Here is a 21,884-nt window from a genome sequence, read left to right as displayed (position 1 = left end):
ACCTGTACCATGTGATTAGCTGCAGCCAAGGCAGGCGCTCTCACGACCCGGTCCAAAGCTCCGTGACCCGCGGACCCGATCGCCGCCGTGTCCCGCGCTCGGTCCCCGGAGCTGAAGAACGAGGAGAGCTGTGTATAAACGCAGCTTTCCCGTTCTTCACTGTGGCGCTGTCATTGATCGTGTGTTCCCTGATATAGGGAAACGCGATCAATGATGTCACACGTCCAGCCCCGCCCTACTACAGTTAGAAACACATATGAGGTCACACTTAACCCCTTCAGCGCCCCCTAGTGGGTTAACTCCTAAACTGCAATTGTCATTTTCACAGTAAACAATGTATTTTTATAGCACTTTTCGCTGTGAAAATGACGATGGTTCCAAAAATGTGTCAAAAGTGTCCGATGTGTCCGCCATAATGTCGCAGTCACGAAAAAAAACGCTGATCGCTGCCATTAGTAGTAAAAAAAATATATATTAAAAATGCAATAAAACTATCCCCTATTTTGTAAAGGCTATACATTTTACGCAAACCAATCGATAAATGCTTATCGCGATTATTTTTTTACCAAAAATAGGTAGAAGAATACGTATTGGTCTAAACTGAGGAATTTTTTTTTTTTTATATTTTTGAGGGATATTTATTATAGAAAAAAGTAAAAAAGATTGCATTTTTTTCAAAATTGACGCTCTATTTCTGTTTTGTAGCGCAAAAAATAAAAACTACAGAAGTGATCAAATACCACCAAAAGAAATCTCTATTTGTGGGAAAAAAAAGGACGTCAATTTTGTTTGGGAGCCACGTCGCACGACTGCGCAATTGTCAGTTAAAGCGACACAATGCCGAATCACAAAAAGGGGCAAGGTCTTTAACCTGCATATTGGTCCGGGTCTTAAGTGGTTAAATTCTTAATTTTCCCAAAAATTGTGACAAAAAATTACAATTTCAAAAAAACTTGCCATGCCTCCTACTAAATACCTTGGACTGTCCCCCCTTCCTTACACCTGTTAAAAAAAGATGTATATACATATACCTATTCTCAGCCCGCTCCAGTCATGTGATCCTGCAGGGGAGAGCGTCCAACAACTCCTGGTAATGCCCGGGAGCGGTGACATCACCCGTAGGCTCCCATGTCCCAGCCAATGTCAGCGCTCCCTCTTCTCCCCTGCAGCCACCACTGGCTGACACACGGGAGCCAGGTCACATGACCGGACCATAGTTGGCTGAAGTATCTTTCTTACCAGATTAGTCAGTGTGGGTGTTATTGGGGGAGGGGACATTTTTAAGACTAGTTAGGTTGAGGCTGGGATTCTTTAATATTTGCTGTAAAATAAAAACAGATTTGACTTTTGTACAATGAGAAATGTGATAGAAATCTGGTGCCAAATCTAAGAAAATCTCTATATTTATTTCTGGTTGAACCACACAGCACCAAAAAGGCGGAGAGCGTCAGGAAGCGCACAGTGATAAGAGGAAGGTGGAAGGAGGAGAGGAAGACAAAGCATCCAAGTGAGTGTACCACCCCGCCCCCTTCACTTAACCACCCCCCCTTCACTTACCATCCCCCCCCTTCACTTAACCACCCCCCCCCCCCATTTAACTACCTTCCCACCCCGGCCAATTCTGACATTTCTCTCCTACATTATATATAGAGTAGTACCTTGGATTATGAGCATAAGAAAGCCTGTAATCCAAGGCACTCTTATATCAAAGCTAGTTTTCCCATAGGAAATAATGGGGTAGATTCAAAGAGCAATTGCGCCTGCGTAACCATAGTTACGCAGCGCAATTGCTTGCTTGCCCCGGCGTATCGAATGCTCCTGATTCAGGAACCTCGATACGCCGACTGCAGCCTAAGATATGACTGGCATAAGGCTCCTTATGCCGTCGTATCGTAGGCTGCATTCTTACGATGGCCGCTAGGGTGCGTTCCCGTAGTGGTCAGCGTATAGTATGCAAATTGCATACGAACGCCGAATCACAACGTTACGCGAGCCCTGCGTACGCAGTTTACGTCCGTCGGGTTTCGCGTAAGGCTGCTCCTGCTAATAGCAGGGGCAGCCAATGCTACGTATACCAGTCGTTCCCGCGTCGCAAAGTTTAAATTTTACGTAGTTTGCGTAAGTGAATCGTGAATGGCGCTGGACGCCATTCACGTTCACTTTGAAGCAAATGACGTCCTTGCGACGTCATTTGCCCCAATGCACGTGGGGGAAGTTTCCCGACGGAGCATGCGCCCTACGCTCGGCGCGGGAACGCGCCTAATTTAAATGATTCCAGCCCCCTACGGGATCATTTAAATTGCGCGCGCTTACGCCAGGCATTTTGCCGGAGCGCCCACGCAATTTACGGAGCTACTGCTTCGTGAATCAAGGGTAGTGCAGATAATTTGCGGGAGCGCAGGGCAAAAACGGTGCCCTGCGCCTCTGTAAAAACTGCGCAAAGCTACCATGTAAACTCAGATAATTTGTTCTAGTGTATGCAGTACCTCATGTGGCCAGAGATTGGGGGGGGGCGCTGGAGACAGTTGGAGATGCTCGGACACATCTGGGGTCTATAAAGCCCCAGATCTCTCTTCTACCCTGGAAAACCTCAGTTCTCTGCTTTCCAGGGAAAAAAATGTCAGAGTTTACATCCGCCTTAACTGGAAGTGACGTCGCAACGTCGCTTCTGGCCTCCCAGGACCAGAGAGCTGACCGGGAACCCTCCGGTCCATGGCAGGCTCTATGGCAACCCGGCTCACAAGCGCAAATGGATTAGTCGGCTCCTAAGTACCGTATTTTTTGGCGTATAAGACGACCTTCTGCATCTAAAATCATGCCCCAAATGTCGGGTACCTGTGTGTCAGACGGCGGCCATCCATTATTCAAAAGCAGCCCCTCCTCCTCCTCAGACTGTTCCGTGATAGGCGGAACACTCATTTTCCCAGCAGAGCCTCTGTTCAGTGTTCCGCCTATCACAGATCCCTTCTCATCCTCGGCCTCGGACGAGAGGACATCCGTGATAGGCGGAACACTGAACAGAGGCTCTGCTGGGAAAATTGGTGTTCCGCCTATCACGGAACAGCCTGAGGAGGAGGTGCGGCTTTTGAATATTGGATGGCCGCCGTCTGACATACTCTGCAAACAGGAGAAGGTAGGGAGATCGTCGAGGCAGGGAATGGAATGGTACAGTGAGGTCGGCAATTGCACAGTGAGGCATGTAATAATGGCACAGTGAGGCATTAATGATGGCACAGTGAGGCATTAATGATGGCACAGTGAGGCATTAATGATGGCACAGTGAGGCGTGTAATGATGGCACAGTGAGGCGTGTAATGATGGCACAGTGAGGCGTGTAATGATGGCACAGTGAGGCGTGTAATGATGGCACAGTGAGGCGTGTAATGATGGCACAGTGAGGCGTGTAATGATGGCACAGTGAGGCGTGTAATGATGGCACAGTGAGGCGTGTAATGATGGCACAGTGAGGCGTGTAATGATGGCACAGTGAGGCGTGTAATGATGGCACAGTGAGGCGTGTAATGATGGCACAGTGAGGCGTGTAATGATGGCACAGTGAGGCGTGTAATGATGGCACAGTGGGGCGTGTAATGATGGCACAGTGGGGCGTGTAATGATGGCACAGTGAGGCGTGTAATGATGGCACAGTGAGGCGTGTAATGATGGCACAGTGAGGCGTGTAATGATGGCACAGTGAGGCGTGTAATGATGGCACAGTGAGGCGTGTAATGATGGCACAGTGAGGCATGTAATGATGGCACAGTGAGGCGTGTAATAATGGCACAGTGGGGCATGTAATGATGGCACAGTGAGGCATGTAATGATGGCACAGTGAGGCGTGTAATGATGGCACAGTGAGGCGTGTAATGATGGCACAGTGAGGCGTGTAATGATGGCACAGTGAGGCGTGTAATGATGGCACAGTGAGGCGTGTAATGATGGCACAGTGAGGCGTGTAATGATGGCACAGTGGGGCATGTAATGATGGCACAGTGAGGCATGTATAATGGCAGAGTGAGGGGTCGTCTTATATGGTGAGTATATCCCAAAACCAACATTTTACCTGTAAAATTAGGCGGTCGTCTTGTACGCCGGCAAATACGGTATGCAAAGGTCGGGCTTGATGACTAGAGAAAGGTGTGAGAAGTCTTGGAGTTTTCTTTAGAAGGCAGCCACAGCTTGAGTAGAAAATCCTGTCCCCTGCCAGCATGGTACAGAGAAGGATCCTTGCCCTCATAGTCTGACACCTGCAGAGATAGAACTCTCCAAAGATGAAAGCTCATGCTCCCTGGTGATTAGAGCGCTGTACCTGTGACTCGGCAGGGGGGGGGGGGGGTGTCAGACCTCTTCAGAGAGACCACTGCTTCTACACTGAGAGCAAGGGAGCATGCTGAGAGGGGATGATTGGTTTTTTACTCGGGCTGTGGCTGCTTTCTACAGACTGCATCTAGAATATATTAAGCTGATTTTCAGATGGGCTTTAATAGTCTTGTTTCATAATTGGGGGGGGGGGGGGGGGGGGGGGGGGGATTTGCCGAATTTCTTGGCCTTGCAGTCATGTTTGTGTCTGTCCGTGTTTTCAGGTCGGGAAGTAAGAAAAAGGCCAAGAAAGAGAAAAAGAAGAAGAAGAAAAAAGAGAAGAAGCACAAGAAGGAGAAACACCGAAGAACCGATTCTTCATCATCAGCGGATGAAGAGGACAGGTGAGGTCTTGGATCCCATATTAAACCTGGGCTTGCTGTGCACTCCCTGTGCTCACACCGTAGTCTGCTCTGCACTCACACCGTAGTCTGCTCTGCACTCCCTGCGCTCCCACCGTAGTCTGCTCTGCGCTCCCACCGTAGTCTGCTCTGCGCTCCCACCGTAGTCTGCTCTGCGCTCCCACCGTAGTCTGCTCTGCGCTCCCACCGTAGTCTGCTCTGCGCTCCCTGCGCTCGCACCCTAGTCTGCTCTGCACTCCCCTAATTACACCCTAGTCTGCTGCTGCTTGTAATGTGCTTTATATTCAAGGATAACAAAAAGCTGCATATTTCTGCTCTATTTTGGTGTTGTCCACTAGAGGGAGCTCTTGTACAGCCTGTAGATAAGAATCACTCTACACCTTGTCACTGCTTGCGGGCAAATAATTTCCATTAGGAAGAAGCTGTATGGGAAGGGTACATGGAGGTCCTGAAAATGCTAGTCGCCTGGCTGCCATCCTGATCCATTGGATCTTCCTTATCAGAAGTTTTGACTTTACCTCCCCCTCCTCCCTACCTTCCCCTCTCCTCCCTACCTTCCCCTCTCCTCCTCCTCCTCCTCCTCCTCCTCCTCCTCCTCCTCCTCCTCCTCCTCCTACCTTCCCCCTCTCCTCCCTCCTACCTACCTTCCTCCCTACCTTCCCCCTCTCCTCCCTACCTTCCCCCTCTCCTCCCTACCTCCCCCCCTCCTTCACCTACCTCCCCCCCTCCTTCACCTACCTTCCCCTCTCCTCCCTACGTTCCCCCCTCTCCTCCCTACCTTCCCCCTCTCCTCCCAACCTTCCCCCTCTCCTCCCAACCTTCCCCCTCTCCTCCCAACCTTCCCCCCTCTCCTCCCAACCTTCCCCCCTCTCCTCCCAACCTTCCCCCCTCTCCTCCCAACCTTCCCCCCTCTCCTCCCACCTCCCCACCTCCACCCTCTCCTTCACCTACCTTCCCCTCTCCTCCTCCTACCTTCCCCTCCCTACCTTCCCTCTCTCCTCCCTACCTCCTCCCCCCTCCTTCACCTACCTTCCCCCCCTCCCCTCCTTCACCTACCTTCCCCTCTCCTCCTACCTACCCTCCTCCTACCTTCCCCTTTCCTCCCTACGTTCCCCCCACTCCTCCACCTACCTCCCCCCCCCCTCCTCCACCTACCTTCCCCTCTCCTCCTACATTCCCCCCTTCCTCCACCTACCTCCCCCCCTCCTCCACCTACCACAGGGTCCCCATTACGGCCCCCCCTTACATAAGGGTCCCCATCACTGCCCTCCTACCCTGATGTTAGTGGGGCATTTAGAGTTCCCCACTTACATCAAGGTCCCCATTACTGCCCCCCTTACATCAGAGTACCCCACTAACATAAGAGCATGGGGGGCAGTGATGGGTACCCTGATGTAAGTGGGGAACTCAAATTGGCCAACTACTTACCCCTTACAGAGTTCTCCGCTGACATCAAGGTCCCCATTACTGCCCCCCCCTTACATCAGGGTCCCCATTACTGCCCCCCCCTTACATCAGGGTCCCCATCACTGCCCCCCTACCCTGATGTTAGTGGGGCAATTTGATGTGGAGTGCCCCACTAACATTAGGGCGGGGGGGCAGTGATGGGGAACCTGATGTAAGGGGGGCAGTAATGGGGACCTTGATGTAAGTGGGGCACTCTGATGTAAGGGGGGCAGTCATGGGGACCTTGATGTAAGTGGGGCACTCTGATGTAAGGGTAAGTAGTTGGCCAATCAGGGCTCCCCACTTAAATCAAGGTCCCCATTACTGCCCCCCCTTATATCCAAGTTTCCTGCCTACATCAGGGTAGGGAGGGCACTGATGGGGACCCTAATGTAAGGGGGACTCTGATGAGGATTTTTTTCAATGTGGCCCTTGTACTGAAGTGTTTGGAGAGCCTGGCTTCATTGTATAGGGCCCGCGCTGGCCGTCTCTTTATCACTGGTGAATATTTTAGTCCTCTCCTTCTGGCGCTCTGACAGGAGATGTAACAAGTGTGACTTTAGCATTGTAGGGCCCCTTAGTTTTGGTCACACCGGGACATCAGACCTCTATGGTCACTTTGGTGACTGCGGCCGCCCCGTACATCTCCTGCACTTTTCCCCTCTAGACCCCCCTCCCCCGGAGCCTTTGTGATTTTTGTTTGTTATTTTCTCGGCCGGCTGACAAAGGCCTTGTTGTTCGGCACTGACGGCGTTCCCTGTCCTCTTCTATTGTAAAAGGTGGAGAAAGGCGGGCAATTCATCATCCTCTCGTCACACTGGAGCCTGCGGGGCTGACAACCATTCATCGGAGGCCCGGGATTCGCCCAGGACCCGAAGCACACAACGCCACCACCACGACGCCCATTCTTCCAGCGACAGCTCCCCTCGCCGACCGTCCCGGCCCCCCGCCGGGCCCAGAAGCCACAGCCGCGACAGGGAACGCAAGAGGAGGAGGTCGAGGTCCCCGCGCGAGGCCAAGCGGCGGCATGACACAGACTCGGACGACTGATTGGGGCCGGAGCACAGCGGGGGGGGGGGGTAGAAGAATGCGCTGTGCGGTGGGCCCAGCCCGGCAGGGGGGGGGGGGGGACTCTAGAAGTTATAGCTCTGCGACTCTCAGGGACACTTCTATAGAATCGTCAAATTGACTTTGCCACAGATATTACCAAGCAATAAATTCTCGTCTTCCCACACCGCTCGGGGGGCGCCCCCACCCCCCCTCTCAGCGAGGGCGGAATCGCAGTTTAATGACTCGCTAACAACGCTGTGTGTGTTCTGATCAATAAAAAACAGAGACCTTCCCATCTACATGGACTGAAATCCACCGGACTGGGCTGCCCATGGTCGATATACACTACATTACCAAAAGTATTGGGACGCCTGCCTTTACACGCACATGGACGTTAATGGCAGGCGTCCCAATACTTTTGGCAATATATAGCCAGATTCATAGAGAGTTACGCCGGCATATCAGTAGATACGCCGTTGTAACTCTGAATCTACGCCGGTGTTAATTTAAGCGTATTCTGGAAACCAGATACGCTTAAATTAGGCTAAGATACGAGCGGCGTAAGTCTCCTACGCCGTCGTATCTTAAAGTGTAATTGTTAGGCTGGCCGCTAGGTGGCGCTTCCTTCGAGTTCGGCTGTAGAATATGTAAATGACTAGATACGCCGATTCACGAACGTACGTGCGCCCGTCGCAGTAAAGATACGCCGTTCCCGTAAGAGATGCGCCACGTAAAGATAAAGCTGCACCTTAGGAGGCGTAGTCAATGTTAAGTATGGCCGTCGTTCCCGCGTCGAAATTTGAAAATTTTACGTCGTTTGAGTAAGTCGTCCGTGAATGGGGCTGGACATAATTTACGTTCACGTTGAAACCAATACGTCCTTGCGGCGTACTTTGGAGCAATGCACACTGGGATATGTATACGGACGGCGAATGCGCCGTTCGCAAAAAACGTCAATCACGTCGGGTCACCCCCAATTAACATAAAACATTCCCCCTCATTTGAATTAGGCGCGCTTACGCCGGCCCCATTTATGCCACGCCGCCGTAAGTTAGGAGGCAAGTACTTTGTGAATACAGTACTTGCCTCTCTGACTTAAGGCGGCGTAGCGTAAATACGATACGCTGCGCCGCCTTAAAGATGCGCGCCCCTACCTGAATCCGGCTAAGAGTGTATTTCTACATTTTTTTTTTTTTTATCAGGTAATTGTTTTATAAAATATATTTTTTTTTTCTTGAAAATACATTACAAACTTTCTGCCTATTTTTATATGTTGTTTTATTTGCTGCATTTAACGCCTGATTAGCCTTCCTGATTTAAAAAAATAATAATTATTGGCTAAACGCATTCCAATTGCATCAAAGAAAGGTGTGCAAAGTCCTACAGTTCGTTTGCTGAAGCAGCCACAGCCTGAGTAGAAAAGTCTGTCCCCTGCCAACCCTTGTGGAAGCAGCGGTTTCTCTGCAAAGGTCCAACATGTCCCTGCTTAGGCTGAAACAGAGCTGTCCAATCAGGAAAGAGAATGATCTTTGCTAATTGCAGAGTTACAAAACTCACTCAGGTTGGGCAATGAACCTTCTTTTCTGCAAGATGGCAAGGGACGGGCAAGAAACCTTCTTTACTGCATGGTGGCAAGAGACGGGTAATGAACACCCTTTACTGCAAGCTGGCAAAGGATAGGGGCGAGGAAGCTTCTTGGCTGCAAGCTGGCAAGGAACCTTCTTTAATGCATGCTGGCAAGGGATGGGCAAGGAACTTTCTTAGCTGCAAGCTGGCAAGGGACGAGCAATGAACCCCCTTTACTGCATGCTGGCAAGGGACGGGCAAGGAACCTTCTTGGCTGCAAGCTGGCAAGGGATGGGCAAGGAACCTTCTTGGCTGCAAGCTTGCAAGGGACGGGCAAGGAACCTTCTTGGCTGCAAGCTGGCAAGGGATGGGCAATGAACCTTCTTTGCTGCATGCTGGCAAGGGATGGGCAAAGAACTTTCTTTGCAAGCTGGCAAGGGAGGGGCAATGAACCTTCTTTGCTGCTAGCTGGCAAGAGACGGGCAAGGAACCTGCTTTGCTGTGTGATGGCAAGGGACTGGGGCAATGAACCTTCTTTGCAAGCTGGCAAGAGATGGGCAAGGAACCTTCTTTGCTGCAAGGGACGGGCAAGAAACCTCTTTGCTGCATGCTGGCAAGGGACAGGCAATGAACCTTCTTTGCTGCAAGGGACGGGCAAGGAACCTTATTGGCTGCATGCTGTCAAGGGACGGCCTTTTCTACTCTGCAGCTGTGGCTGCTTTAGAGAGACACCAAACTGTAAAGCTGACTATAGATGGTTGTAAATGTTTTCAGGTTCAGCTGAATTTCGATGTGTGGGCCGCTCCTACCCAACAGAGGTCCAGGGGTCGATCTTACTGACTTGTTTGGAAAAAGTTCCTCAGCTGCTGTATTCTCACAGTGGGGGGGTTCTGCTGTCAGAACACAAAGGGGGTGGATTTACTAAAGGCAAACAGACTGAGCACTTTGCAAAGTGCAGCTCCTCCAGAGCTTAGCAAATGAGGTAAAGCTTTACAAAGCTTACCCAATCACGTGCAAGGAAAATACAAATAAAATGCATTTTTGCTTGCACACGATTGGATGATGGAAGTCAGCAGAGCTTCCCCCTCATTTACTAAGCTCTGGAGCAACTGCAAAGTGCTCAGTCTATTTGCCTCTAGTAAATCGACCCCAATGTGTCAGCTGGGAGGGGGAATCCTCTCTCCACCTCACTTGTGTACAGATGGAGGAATCCGTTTGTATCTTTGTATGCCCCCCCCCCCCCCCCCCCCCCCCAAAAAAAAAATTGTCCATCTATGACCAGTTTTTTTTTTTTTTTTAACAGTGTAAAGTTTTATTTTATTTTTTTTAATCTACGACCAATTTTAAAGTGATGAATATAGGAACGTTTTTTTATTTTTTTTAAACAACAAACGTCATACTTACCTGCTCTATGTAATGGTTTTGCACAGAGCATCCCCGATCCTCCTCTTCTTGGTTCCCCCCCTGGTACTCCCGGCTCCTCTCCCCTGCCAAGTGCCCCCAGACCAAACCGCTTGCTGTGGGGGCACCCAAGCAGGCTCGCTCACAGGCCGCTGCTCTCTGTGTCCATTCTGGTGAGATGGGGGGGTCCCCAAGGAATTCCCTTAATTTGTAGGGATTTACTTTCTCTTCCTGTCTGTCTATGGAACAGGAAGTCAAGGGAAATCTCCGCAAAGGGACACAGATGTCGGAAAAAAATAATCTGACAGGGGTTATAACCCTTCCTTACTCTATCCAAAATGAAAAAAAATATTTCTCTTTCGTTCATAGACGGACACAGCCTTCTTTGACATTTGGGTTATGCTTCTTCATCTCCTGGTAGGAAGAAGCATAACCCTAATGTCAAGGAAGGCTGTGTCCGTCTATGAACGCAGAGAAATGGATTTTACGGTGAGTACAAAAATCCTATTATTAACGCACCCCCAGACAGCTGTGATCAGTGGCCCCAAACACCCCTCTCCCCCAGCTGGAGACAGACAGTGGTGATCAGTGCCCCCCCCCCCACGGCGATCAGTGGGTAGGGGTAGGCAACCTCGGCCCTCCAGCTGTTTTGAAACTACAAGTCCCAGGAGACATTGCAAGACCCTAACACAGGCAGAGGCATGATGGGATTTGTAGTTTCACCACAGCTGGAGGCCCGATGTTGCCTACCACTGCCTTAGGAGGTCAATGCTGCTCCTCGCTCCAGCTTGCCGAGGGAAGAGCTGGGCCATTGCTTCTCCTCGTCTTAGGGCTCCCAGCCAATCGGGTCTCAGGACCTACTTCTTGTTCGGCCGGGAGTCCTAAGACTCCCTGGCCAATCGGGTCTCAGGACCCGTTTTCCGATTGGGCGGGAGGAGAAGCATGAAGACATTAGCGAATATTCATTTGCTAATGTCACACAACTGGGTGGGCTCAGGGCGCAGTGCTCTGCGCCCCGAGCCCACCCTTTTATGAAGCCAATTGGAGCCTCAGAATCTAATCATGTGCTTCAAGAAAAACCAAACAAAAAAACATTGAAATCCATGAGTCCTGCATGTAGATTAGGGGGGCGGCGCCCCCTATTGAGCGGCCTCCACTGCTTCTTGGTCTAGCAGGCTTTGCTGAGGGCTCCTGCTGCTGCCAGTCAAATCCTGTGACCAGGGGGCACGAGACCAAGCCACGCTACCCGTGTCTATTGATGCAGACAGTGCAGTTTGCTATGTGGATCCATCGAGAAGAGGAGGAGCCAAGAGTGCTGACGGGGGACGCGTGAAAAAGGAGGGTTAGGTTCTCTCTTTGCAGACAATTGTGACATGTTTATTATTTTATTTTATTTTTTGAATGACTTTTAGGCTTGCAGGAAAAAAGAACCATCTGAGGGCGGTAAAAATTGTATCAAATGCTGTGCCCCGCCCCCAAAAAATAAAACATAATGTCATTTCACCAGCAACAACAAAACTGTTACAGCTTCAGATTCATGTAAAGTGTAGAGTGTATCGGGTTTGTCTGTTCATAATAAATGATATTTTATATTTTATTTTGTGTTTTTCCTTTTCTTCAAGTATATAAAAAACCAAACCTCAATACCAGCCCTGTCCACCTGTCATAGACTTTGGCCGGCTGGAGGGGGAGGGGGGGACTGGATGCTGCACCTGCCCCTCCCCCGGGCACACTAAAACGCCAGGAGGGACGCACACTTACCTGCTTTGTTGTAGTGCTGAGTAACCACTTCAGTACCGGGAACTTTCACCCCCTTCCTGCCCAGGCCAATTTTCACACTTTGACAATTACTCCAGAGTCATGTGACTTTGTACCCAACTGACATTGTTATAATTTTTTTGAGACTAGAAAAAACAAAACAATTCTTTTGGTGGTATTTGATCACCACTGGGTTTTTTTTATGTTTTGCTAGACAAAAAAGACAGAAAATTTTGAAAAAAATATGTTTTTCTTTGTTTCTGTTATAAAATTTTGCAAATAAGTATTTCTTCTTCTTCATTGATGGTCACTGGTGAGGCTGCACTGATGGTCACAGGTTATGTGGCACTGATGGTCACAGGTTATGTAGCACTCATGAGGCTGCACCGATGGTCACTGGTGAGGCTGCACTGATGGTCACTGGTAAGGCTTGCACTGATGGTCACTGGTGAGGCTGCACTGATGTGCACTGGTGAGGCTGCACTGATGTGCACTGGTTATGTGGCACTGGTGAGGTTGCACTGATGGGCACTGGTGAGGCTGCACCGATGGGCACTGGTAAGGCTTGCACTGGTAAGGCTTGCACTGATGGTCACTGGTAAGGCTTGCACTGATGGTCACTGGTGAGGCTTGCACTGATGGTCACTGGTGAGGCTGCACTGATGGTCACTGGTGAGGCTGCACTGATGTGCACTGGTTATGTGGCACTGGTGAGGTTGCACCGATGGTCACTGGTAAGGCTTGCACTGGTAAGGCTGCACTGATGGGCACTGGTGAGGCTGCACCGATGGGCACTGGTAAGGCTTGCACTGGTAAGGCTGCACTGATGGTCACTGGTAAGGCTTGCACTGATGGTCACTGGTGAGGCTGCACTGATGGTCACTGGTGAGGCTGCACTGATGGTCACTGGTGAGGCTGCACTGGTTATGTGGCACTGGTGAGGTTGCACTGATGGGCACTGGTAAGGCTGCACCGATGGTCACTGGTAAGGCTTGCACTGGTAAGGCTGCACTGATGGTCACTGGTAAGGCTTGCACTGGTGAGGCTGCACTGATGGTCACTGGTGAGGCTGCACTGATGGTCACTGGTGAGGCTGCACTGATGGTCACTGGTGAGGCTGCACTGATGGTCACTGGTGAGGCTGCACTGGTTATGTGGCACTGGTGAGGTTGCACTGGTGAGGTTGCACTGGTGAGGCTGCACCGATGGGCACTGGTAAGGCTTGCACTGGTAAGGCTGCACTGATGGTCACTGGTAAGGCTTGCACTGGTAAGGCTGCACTGATGGTCACTGGTAAGGCTTGCACTGATAGGCACTGGTGAGGCTGCACTGATGGTCACAGGTTATGTGGCACTGGTAAGGCTTGCACCGATGAGCACTGGTGAGGCTTGCACCGATGGGCACTGGTGAGGCTGCACCGATGGTCACTGGTAAGGCTTGCACTGGTAAGGCTGCACTGATGGTCACTGGTAAGGCTGCACCGATGGTCACTGGTAAGGCTTGCACTGGTAAGGCTGCACTGATGGTCACTGGTAAGGCTTGCACTGATGGTCACTGGTGAGGCTGCACTGATGGTCACTGGTGAGGCTGCACTGATGGTCACTGGTGAGGCTGCACTGATGGTCACTGGTGAGGCTGCACTGATGGTCACTGGTGAGGCTGCACTGATGGTCACTGGTGAGGCTGCACTGATGGTCACTGAGGCTGCACTGATGGTCACTGGTGAGGCTGCACTGATGGTCACTGGTGAGGCTGCACTGATGGTCACTGGTGAGGCTGCACTGATGGTCACTGGTGAGGCTGCACTGATGTGCACTGGTTATGTGGCACTGGTGAGGTTGCACTGATGGGCACTGGTGAGGCTGCACCGATGGGCACTGGTAAGGCTGCACTGATGGTCACTGGTAAGGCTTGCACTGATAGGGCTGCACTGATGGTCACAGGTTATGTGGCACTGATGTGCACAGGTTATGTGGCACTGGTAAGGCTTGCACCGATGGGCACTGGTGAGGCTGCACCGATGGGCACAGGTGAGGCACACACCTCTCCCCGTTCTTCAGCTCCTGTGACCGATCGCGGGACACCGGCGGCAATCGGGTCCGCGGGCGCGGTCACGGATCTTCGGACCGGGTCTTAAAGGCAACGTACCTGTATGTGCTTGTGCCCAGCCGTGCCATTCTGCCAATGTATATCGTTACACCTGCCTAAAACTTTTGCACAGTACCGTATATTTTAATTGTAAAAAAATAAATAAAAAATGGAGAGATCTTAATTTTTCAAAGTCCTACAGAAATAATTATCGTTTTATAACGACAGCTCATGTTTCATCTGTCACATGCAGTACCCAACATGACCTACAGGAGGGGCAGCCTCACCGAACAGACAAAAAATCACCTCCAGGGTTGTTAGCATTTTGTTCTAATTGCCCTCATGGCCCCCCATGAAATGAGCAGCTCAGTGCTGAGGGGCGTCTTGCTGTCAGGTCTTCAGTTGTAGGCGGAGAGCCCCCCCCCCCCCGGGAGATGACTGAAGGGTGGGCGTAGTCGCCTGGGGGGGGTGCCTCGGGAGCGGGAGGGGCCCTTTAAATGGAAGGCATGTCAGAATGTTTACAGTGTAATTGCGGAGTGTGTTTTATAAGGACGCGCTGAATTTCAGAGGAGGCGCCCCCTGCGGAGGTCAGGATGTGACATTTTATGCCACTTAAAATGACAGAGAGGAGGAAAATAAAAAAGTTCAAATGATGCCGAATTATATTATTATTTATTACAGGTAATTATATGGCGCCATCAATTTACACAGCGCTTTACACATACACTGACCGGCCAATCAGGTACACCTGTTCTATTGCTTGGTAACTAAACATGTGCGCCGCCAAAAAACGTGTTCGTTTTCGGTTTTTTGGGTCATTCGTTACGTTCGAAATTCGTTATTTTGAATAAATTCAGAAATCCGTAAATAAGAAAGAAAATCCAGAAATTCGAAAGTAGGAACATTTTAAAATCTAAAAATGATAACTAATAATAACTATTACTAACTAAAATCAGAAATTCAAAAAAATCGAACATTCCAAGATTGGAAAATTGGGAAATCCGAAAATAAGAACGAAAATTAGAAAATACGAAATAATAACTAACTAATAATAATAACTATTACTAACGAAAATTAAAAATTCTGAAATTCAAAAAAAAAATCCAAGATTCCAAGATTCGGATATTTGAAAATCTAAAAACGTGAAAATAAGAACGAAAATTAGAAAATCTGAAATAACTAATTAATAATAATAACTATTACTAACTAAAACATTCCAAGATTGGAAAATTGGGAAAATAAGAACGCAAATTAAAAAGAACGAAAATTTAAAAATACAAAATAACTAACTAATAACTATTACTAACGAAAATTTAAAATTCTGAAATTCAAAAAAAATCGAAGATTCCAAGATTCGGATATTTGAAAATAAGAACGAAAATTCGAAAATCTGAAATAACTAATTAATAATAATAACTATTACTAACTAAAATCAGATATTCGAAAAATCAAACAAAAATAAGAACAAAAATTAAAAAGAAAGAAAATAATAATAACTATTACTAACGAAAATTAAAAATTCTGAAATTCAAAAAAAAATCGATTCCAAGATTCGGATATTTGAAAATTAAAAACGTGAAAATAAGAACGAAAATTAGAAAATCTGAAATAACTAATTAAAAATAACTATTACTAACTAAAACATTCCAAGATTGGAAAATTGGGAAAATAAGAACGCAAATTAAAAAGAACGAAAATTTGAAAATACAAAATAACTAACTAATAACTATTACTAACTAAAATTTTTAATTCTGAATTCCAAGATTCGGATATTTGAAAATAAGAACGAAAATTCGAAAATCTGAAATAACTAATTAATAATAATAACTATTACTAACTAAAATCAGATATTCGAAAAATCAAACAAAAATAAGAACAAAAATTAAAAAGAAAGAAAATAATAATAACTATTACTAACGAAAATTAAAAATTCTGAAATTCAAAAAAAAATCGATTCCAAGATTCGGATATTTGAAAATTAAAAACGTGAAAATAAGAACGAAAATTAGAAAATCTGAAATAACTAATTAAAAATAACTATTACTAACTAAAACATTCCAAGATTGGAAAATTGGGAAAATAAGAACGCAAATTAAAAAGAACGAAAATTTGAAAATACAAAATAACTAACTAATAACTATTACTAACTAAAATTTTTAATTCTGAATTCCAAGATTCGGATATTTGAAAATAAGAACGAAAATTCGAAAATCTGAAATAACTAATTAATAATAATAACTATTACTAACTAAAATCAGATATTCGAAAAATCAAACATTCCAAGATTGGAAAATTGGGAAAATAAGAACGAAAATTTGAAAATACGGAATAATAACTAATAATAATAACTATTAGTAACGAAAATAAAAAATTCTGAAATTCAAAAAAAATCGAAGATTCCAAGATTCGGATATTTGAAAATCTAAAAACGTGAAAATAAGAACGGAAATTCGAAAATCTGAAATAACTAATTAATAATAATAACTATTACTAACTAAAACATTCCAAGATTGGAAAATTGGGAAAATAAGAACGCAAATTAAAAAGTACGAAAATTTGAAAATACAAAATAACTAACTAATAACTATTACTAACTAAAATTTTTAATTCTGAATTCCAAGATTCAGATATTTGAAAATCTAAAAACGTAAAAAAAAAAAGAACGAAAATCTGAAATAACTAATTAATAATAATAACTATTACTAACAATTAAATGATAGGTTTTGTAATTTCCTTTCAAATTTAGCTGTTAGTGAACGTAATACAAATTTATCCAAAGTTACGAATTTTCCGAAATAACGAATGCCGCATTTTGACGAATGGAATGTAACAAATTAATAAAAGATAATATTAATTAAAATGATAATAAAATAAAAATATTACTAATTATTTATTATTATTATTAATTCCTTACATTCCATTTGTTTAGATGCGACATTCGTTAATTTGTTAAATTTGGCTGTTGGTGAACGTAACAAATACGAATTTATCCGAAGCTACGAATTATCCAAAATAACAAATGCTGCATCTAAACGAATGGAATATATTAATAATCTTAAATAATAAAAAAAAATACGTTTTTGTTATTAATTTGTTACGTTCCATTCCTTTTAGATGCGGCATTTGTTATTTTGGATAATTCGTAGCTTCGGATAAATTCGTATTTGTTACGTTCACCAACAGCCAAATTTAACAAATTAACGAATGTCGCATCTAAACAAATGGAACGTAACGAATTAATAATATTAAATAATAATGTTAATAAATTTTTTTTTTATCATTATTAATATTATTATTTATTTATAATTCGTTATGTTCCATTCATTTAGATGCGACATTTGTTATTTCGGATAATTCGTAGCTTTGGATAAATTCGTATTCGTTACGTTCACTAACAGCCAAATTTGAAAGGGAATTCCAATACCTATAATTTAATAGTTAGTAATTAACCACTTAAGCCCCGGACCAAAATGCTGCCTAAAGACCCAAGGGGTTTTTACAGTTCGGGACTGCGTCGCTTTAACAGACAATTGCGCGGTCGTGCGACGTGGCTCCCAAACAAAATTGGCGTCTTTTTTTCCCCACAAATAGAGCTTTCTTTTGGTGGTATTTGATCACCTCTGCGGTTTTTATTTTTTGCGCTATAAACAAAAATAGAGCGACAATTTTGAAAAAAATGCAATATTTTTTACTTTTTGCTATAATAAATATCCCCCAAAAACATATATACAATTTTTTTTTTCCTCAGTTTAGGCCGATACGTATTCTTCTACCTATTTTTGGTAAAAAAAATCGCAATAATCGTTTATCGGTTGGTTTGCGCAAAATTTAGAGTGTTTACAAAAAAGGGGATAGTTTTTTTGCATTTTTATTTATTTTAATTTTTTTTTAACAAATAATGGCGGCGATCAGCGATTTTTTTCGTGACTGCGACATTATGGCGGACACTTCGGACAATTTTGACACATTTTTGGGACAATTGTCATTTTCACAGCAAAAAATGCATTTAAATTGCATTCTTTATTGTGAAAATGACAGTTGCAGTTTGGGAGTTAACCACAGGGGGCGCTGTAGGAGTTAGGGTTCACCTAGTGTGTGTTTACAACTGTAGGGGGGTGTGGCTGTAGGAATGACGTCATCGATCGTGTCTTCCCTATAAAGGGAATGACGCGATCGATGCGCCGACACAGTGAAGCACGGGGAAGCCGTGTTTACATACGGCTCTCCCCGTTCTTCAGCTCCGGGGAGCGATCGCGACGGAGCGGCTATAAACAAATAGCCGCGCCGTCGTCCCGGATCGCTCCTGAAGCCACGGGGACCGCCGCATGTACCGGGGGGGGTCCCGATCGGACCCCCGACCCACGTCAAGCAGGGCACGTATATATACGTGGATGTGCCTGCCTGTGCCATTCTGCTGACGTATATGTACATGAGGCGGTCCTTAAGTGGTTAATTATTATAATTATTAGTTAGTTATTATTTTAGATTTTTCGCATTTTGGAGTTTTCAAATTTTTCATTCTTTTGAATTTGCGTTCTTATTTTAGAATTCCTGAATCTTCGATTTTTTTGATTTCCGGATTGTTAAATTTTTTAAATTTGTGTATTTCCGAATTTTCGTTAATTCGAATTTTTTTTTAAAAATTAACGAATTTGTTGAATTTCGTCGTAAAAAAAATTTCAGAAAGAAACAAACCACACCGATATCTATTGGTGACACAAATTGCTAATCGGCCAGTCACACGGCAGCAACTCAATGCATTTAGGCATCTAGACGTGGTGAAGACGACTTGCTGAAGTTCAAACCGAGCGTCAGAATGGGGGAAGGAAGTGGATTTAAAGTGGTTGTAAACCCTTGTTTTTTTTTTTGTATTAAAATAACAAACATGTCATGCTTACCTCCTCTTCTTCTGGGGTGCCCCCCCACGGAGAGCCGCTTTCCCTGGGGGGGGGGGCACTTGTGCTGGCCCACTGCTGTGTCCATTGACACAGACAGCAGGACGCCCCCCCCCCCCCCGACTCCCGTCTCACTGGATTTTCTTGGCACACTTTGGGCCCCTTAGTACCAATTGACCATCATTTATACACCACGGCCTTCCTGTATTGTTGATGACCATGTCCATTCTTTATGACCACAGTGTCCCCATCTTCTGATGGCTCCCAGTCCAGTGACCTCGTTGTCCAGTGGTGAGATGATTGGGGCTTTGTGACATGGTGCATTATCCTGCTGGAAGGAGCCATCAGAAGATGGGGACACTGTGGTGGAACAAAACAAATCTGCAGCAACTGTGTGATGTCATCAGGTCACGATGGAGCAAATTCTCTGAGGAACGTTTCCAACACCTCGTTGTTATCTATTCCACCAAGAATGAAGTCTAAAGGGGTCCAACCCGGGACTAGCAAGGAGGACCTAATAAAGGTGGCCGGTTAGTGTAGATATTATACAGTCACATCAGTCCCTGCCCCCAAGGAGCTTACAATCTAAAGCCCTGATCTCACACATACACATCCTAGGGCCGTATTAGGAGCCAAGTAACCTCCCAGCATGTCTTTGGAGTGTGGGAGGAGACCAGAGTCCCCAGAGGAAACCTACGCAGGCACAGGGAGAACATGTAAACCCCAGGCAGGTAGCACCGTGGTTGGGAGGTCTACAGACAATTCCTTGGACTTCATGGCTTGGTTTGTGCTCTGACATGCACTGATATCTGTGGGATCTTTAATAGACAGGTGTGTGCCTTTCCAAATCAGGTCCAGTCTACTGAATTTACCACAGGTGGACTCCAATCAAGTTGTAGAAATTTCTCAAGTATGATCAGTGGAGGCACCTGAGCTCAATTCTGAGTGTCATGGGAGGAGCCTGTGCTACTTATGTACATGGGAGGAGCCTGTGATTCTTATGTACATGGGAGGAGCCTGTGATATTTATGTACATGGGAGGAGCCTGTGATACTTATGTACATGGGAGGAGCTTGTGATACTTATGTACATGGGAGGAGCCTGTGATACTTATGTACATGGGAGGAACCTGTGATACTTATGTACATGGGAGGAGCCTGTGATACTTATGTACATGGGAGGAACCTGTGATACTTATGTACATGGGAGGAGCCTGTGATACTTATGTACATGGGAGGAGCTTGTGATACTTATGTACATGGGAGGAGCCCGTGATACTTATGTACATGGGAGGAGCCCGTGATACTTATGTACGTGGGAGGAGCCTGTGATACTTACGTACATGGAAGGAGCCTATGATATTTACATACATGGGAGCAGCCCGTGATACTTATGTACATGGGAGGAGCCCGTGATACTTATGTACATGGGAGGAGCCTGTGATACTTATGTACATGGGAGGAGCTTGTGATACTTATGTACATGGGAGGAGCCTGTGATTCTTATGTACGTAGGAGGAACCTGTGATTCTTATGTACGTGGGAGGAACCTGTGATACTTATGTACATGGGAGGAGCCTGTCATACTTATGTACATGGGAGGAGCCTGTCATACTTATGTACATGGGAGGAGCCTGTGATTCTTATGTACATGGGAGGAGCCTGTGATACTGATGTACATGGGAGGAGCCTGTAATACTTATGTACATGGGAGGAGCCTGTGATACTTGTGTACATGGGAGGAGCCTGTAATACTTATGTACATGGGAGGAGCCTGTGATACTTGTGTACATGGGAGGAGCCTGTGATACGTATGTACATGGGAGGAGCCTGTGATACTTGTGTACATGGGAGGAGCCTGTGATATTTACGTACATGGGAGGAGCCTGTGATACTTATGTACATGGGAGGAGCCTGTGATACTTATGTACATGGGAGGAGCCTGTGATACTTATGTACATGGGAGGAGCTTGTGATATTTATGTACATGGGAGGAGCCTGTGATACTTATGTACATGGGAGGAGCCTGTGATACTTATGTACATGGGAGGAGCCTGTGATACTTGTGTACATGGGAGGAGCCGTGATACTTATGTACATGGGAGGAGCCTGTGATTCTTATGTACATGGGAGGAGCCTGTGATTCTTATGTACATGGGAGGAGCCTGTGATACTTATGTACATGGGAGGAGCCTGTGATACTTATGTACATGGGATTATTTTTCATTTTTTATTTTTAATACATTTTCAAAATTTTCAAATAAGCGTCTTTCACGTTGCCATTATGGGGGATTGTTTGTAGAATTTTGAGGGAAATAATGAATTTAATCCATTTTGGAATAAGGCTGTAACATAACAAAATGTGGAAAAAGTGAAGTGCTGTGAATACTTTCCGGATGCGCTGTATAGAGTTTAGCCTGTATCTACTGTACAACACAGATCCAGGTCGTGGGTTTTGTAATCTCTAAAGGCCCATACACACGATCGGAATTTTTGACAACAATTGTCCGACAAATCGCTCTCCCAAGGGGGTTAGCCAAGTGTATCACTATTGGTTTGATTGACAGCAGCAGGAGCCAATGTCTGCGCTGCTAACAATCTCCAATGAAGAGCCACCTCAAGCCGGGAGAAAGCATCGCGGGATCGCGCCCACAGAGTTTCTGCGCTCAGGTAAGGTAAACGAGGGGGGCTGGGGGGCCCGAGGTGGCATAGGATGCATTAAGGTGAAAGAACACGAAGCTTTACAACCCCTTTAAGACTCACCAGGTCTCGTCCTGTGTGATAAAAAATGGTCAATTGATGGAATCCATTGTGTCTACCCAATTCATTGGCTGTGTTTAGTACCAACTTTATGGCTGTCCTTTGGGGAGGTCACCACTATTGTGACATTATGGAAGGTCAATTAAGAACCCCCCCATCCCTGGTAAGTGAGGCGTCCCCTTTCATGGCTGGGGAGCGGG

At 46.2% G+C, this 21,884-nt stretch overlaps 1 protein-coding gene across 2 annotated transcripts in view; it reads left to right on the top strand.

Moving 5' to 3' along the window:
- C5H1orf35 (chromosome 5 C1orf35 homolog) overlaps positions 1-21,884 on the top strand; it is a 64,198-nt gene that overhangs the window by 24,207 nt on the left and 18,107 nt on the right. Inside the window, exons 7-9 of one of the 2 annotated variants that reach the window (XM_040352187.1) lie at positions 1,428-1,507; positions 4,584-4,703; positions 6,947-7,528. In XM_040352187.1, coding sequence (XP_040208121.1) covers positions 1,428-1,507; positions 4,584-4,703; positions 6,947-7,217 — 471 coding nt within the window. In that variant the 3' untranslated portion in view covers positions 7,218-7,528. Of the gene's footprint in view, positions 1-1,427; positions 1,508-4,583; positions 4,704-6,946; positions 7,529-21,884 lie in introns of those variants that run through there. The other variant, XM_040352188.1, reaches the window with a different exon arrangement.

The sequence above is a fragment of the Rana temporaria genome, chromosome 5, assembly GCF_905171775.1.
Source record: "Rana temporaria chromosome 5, aRanTem1.1, whole genome shotgun sequence".
NCBI classification, from domain to species: domain Eukaryota; kingdom Metazoa; phylum Chordata; class Amphibia; order Anura; family Ranidae; genus Rana; species Rana temporaria.
The sequence above is the reverse complement of the archived record's forward strand: the minus strand, read 5'-3'. Positions and strand labels throughout refer to the sequence as shown.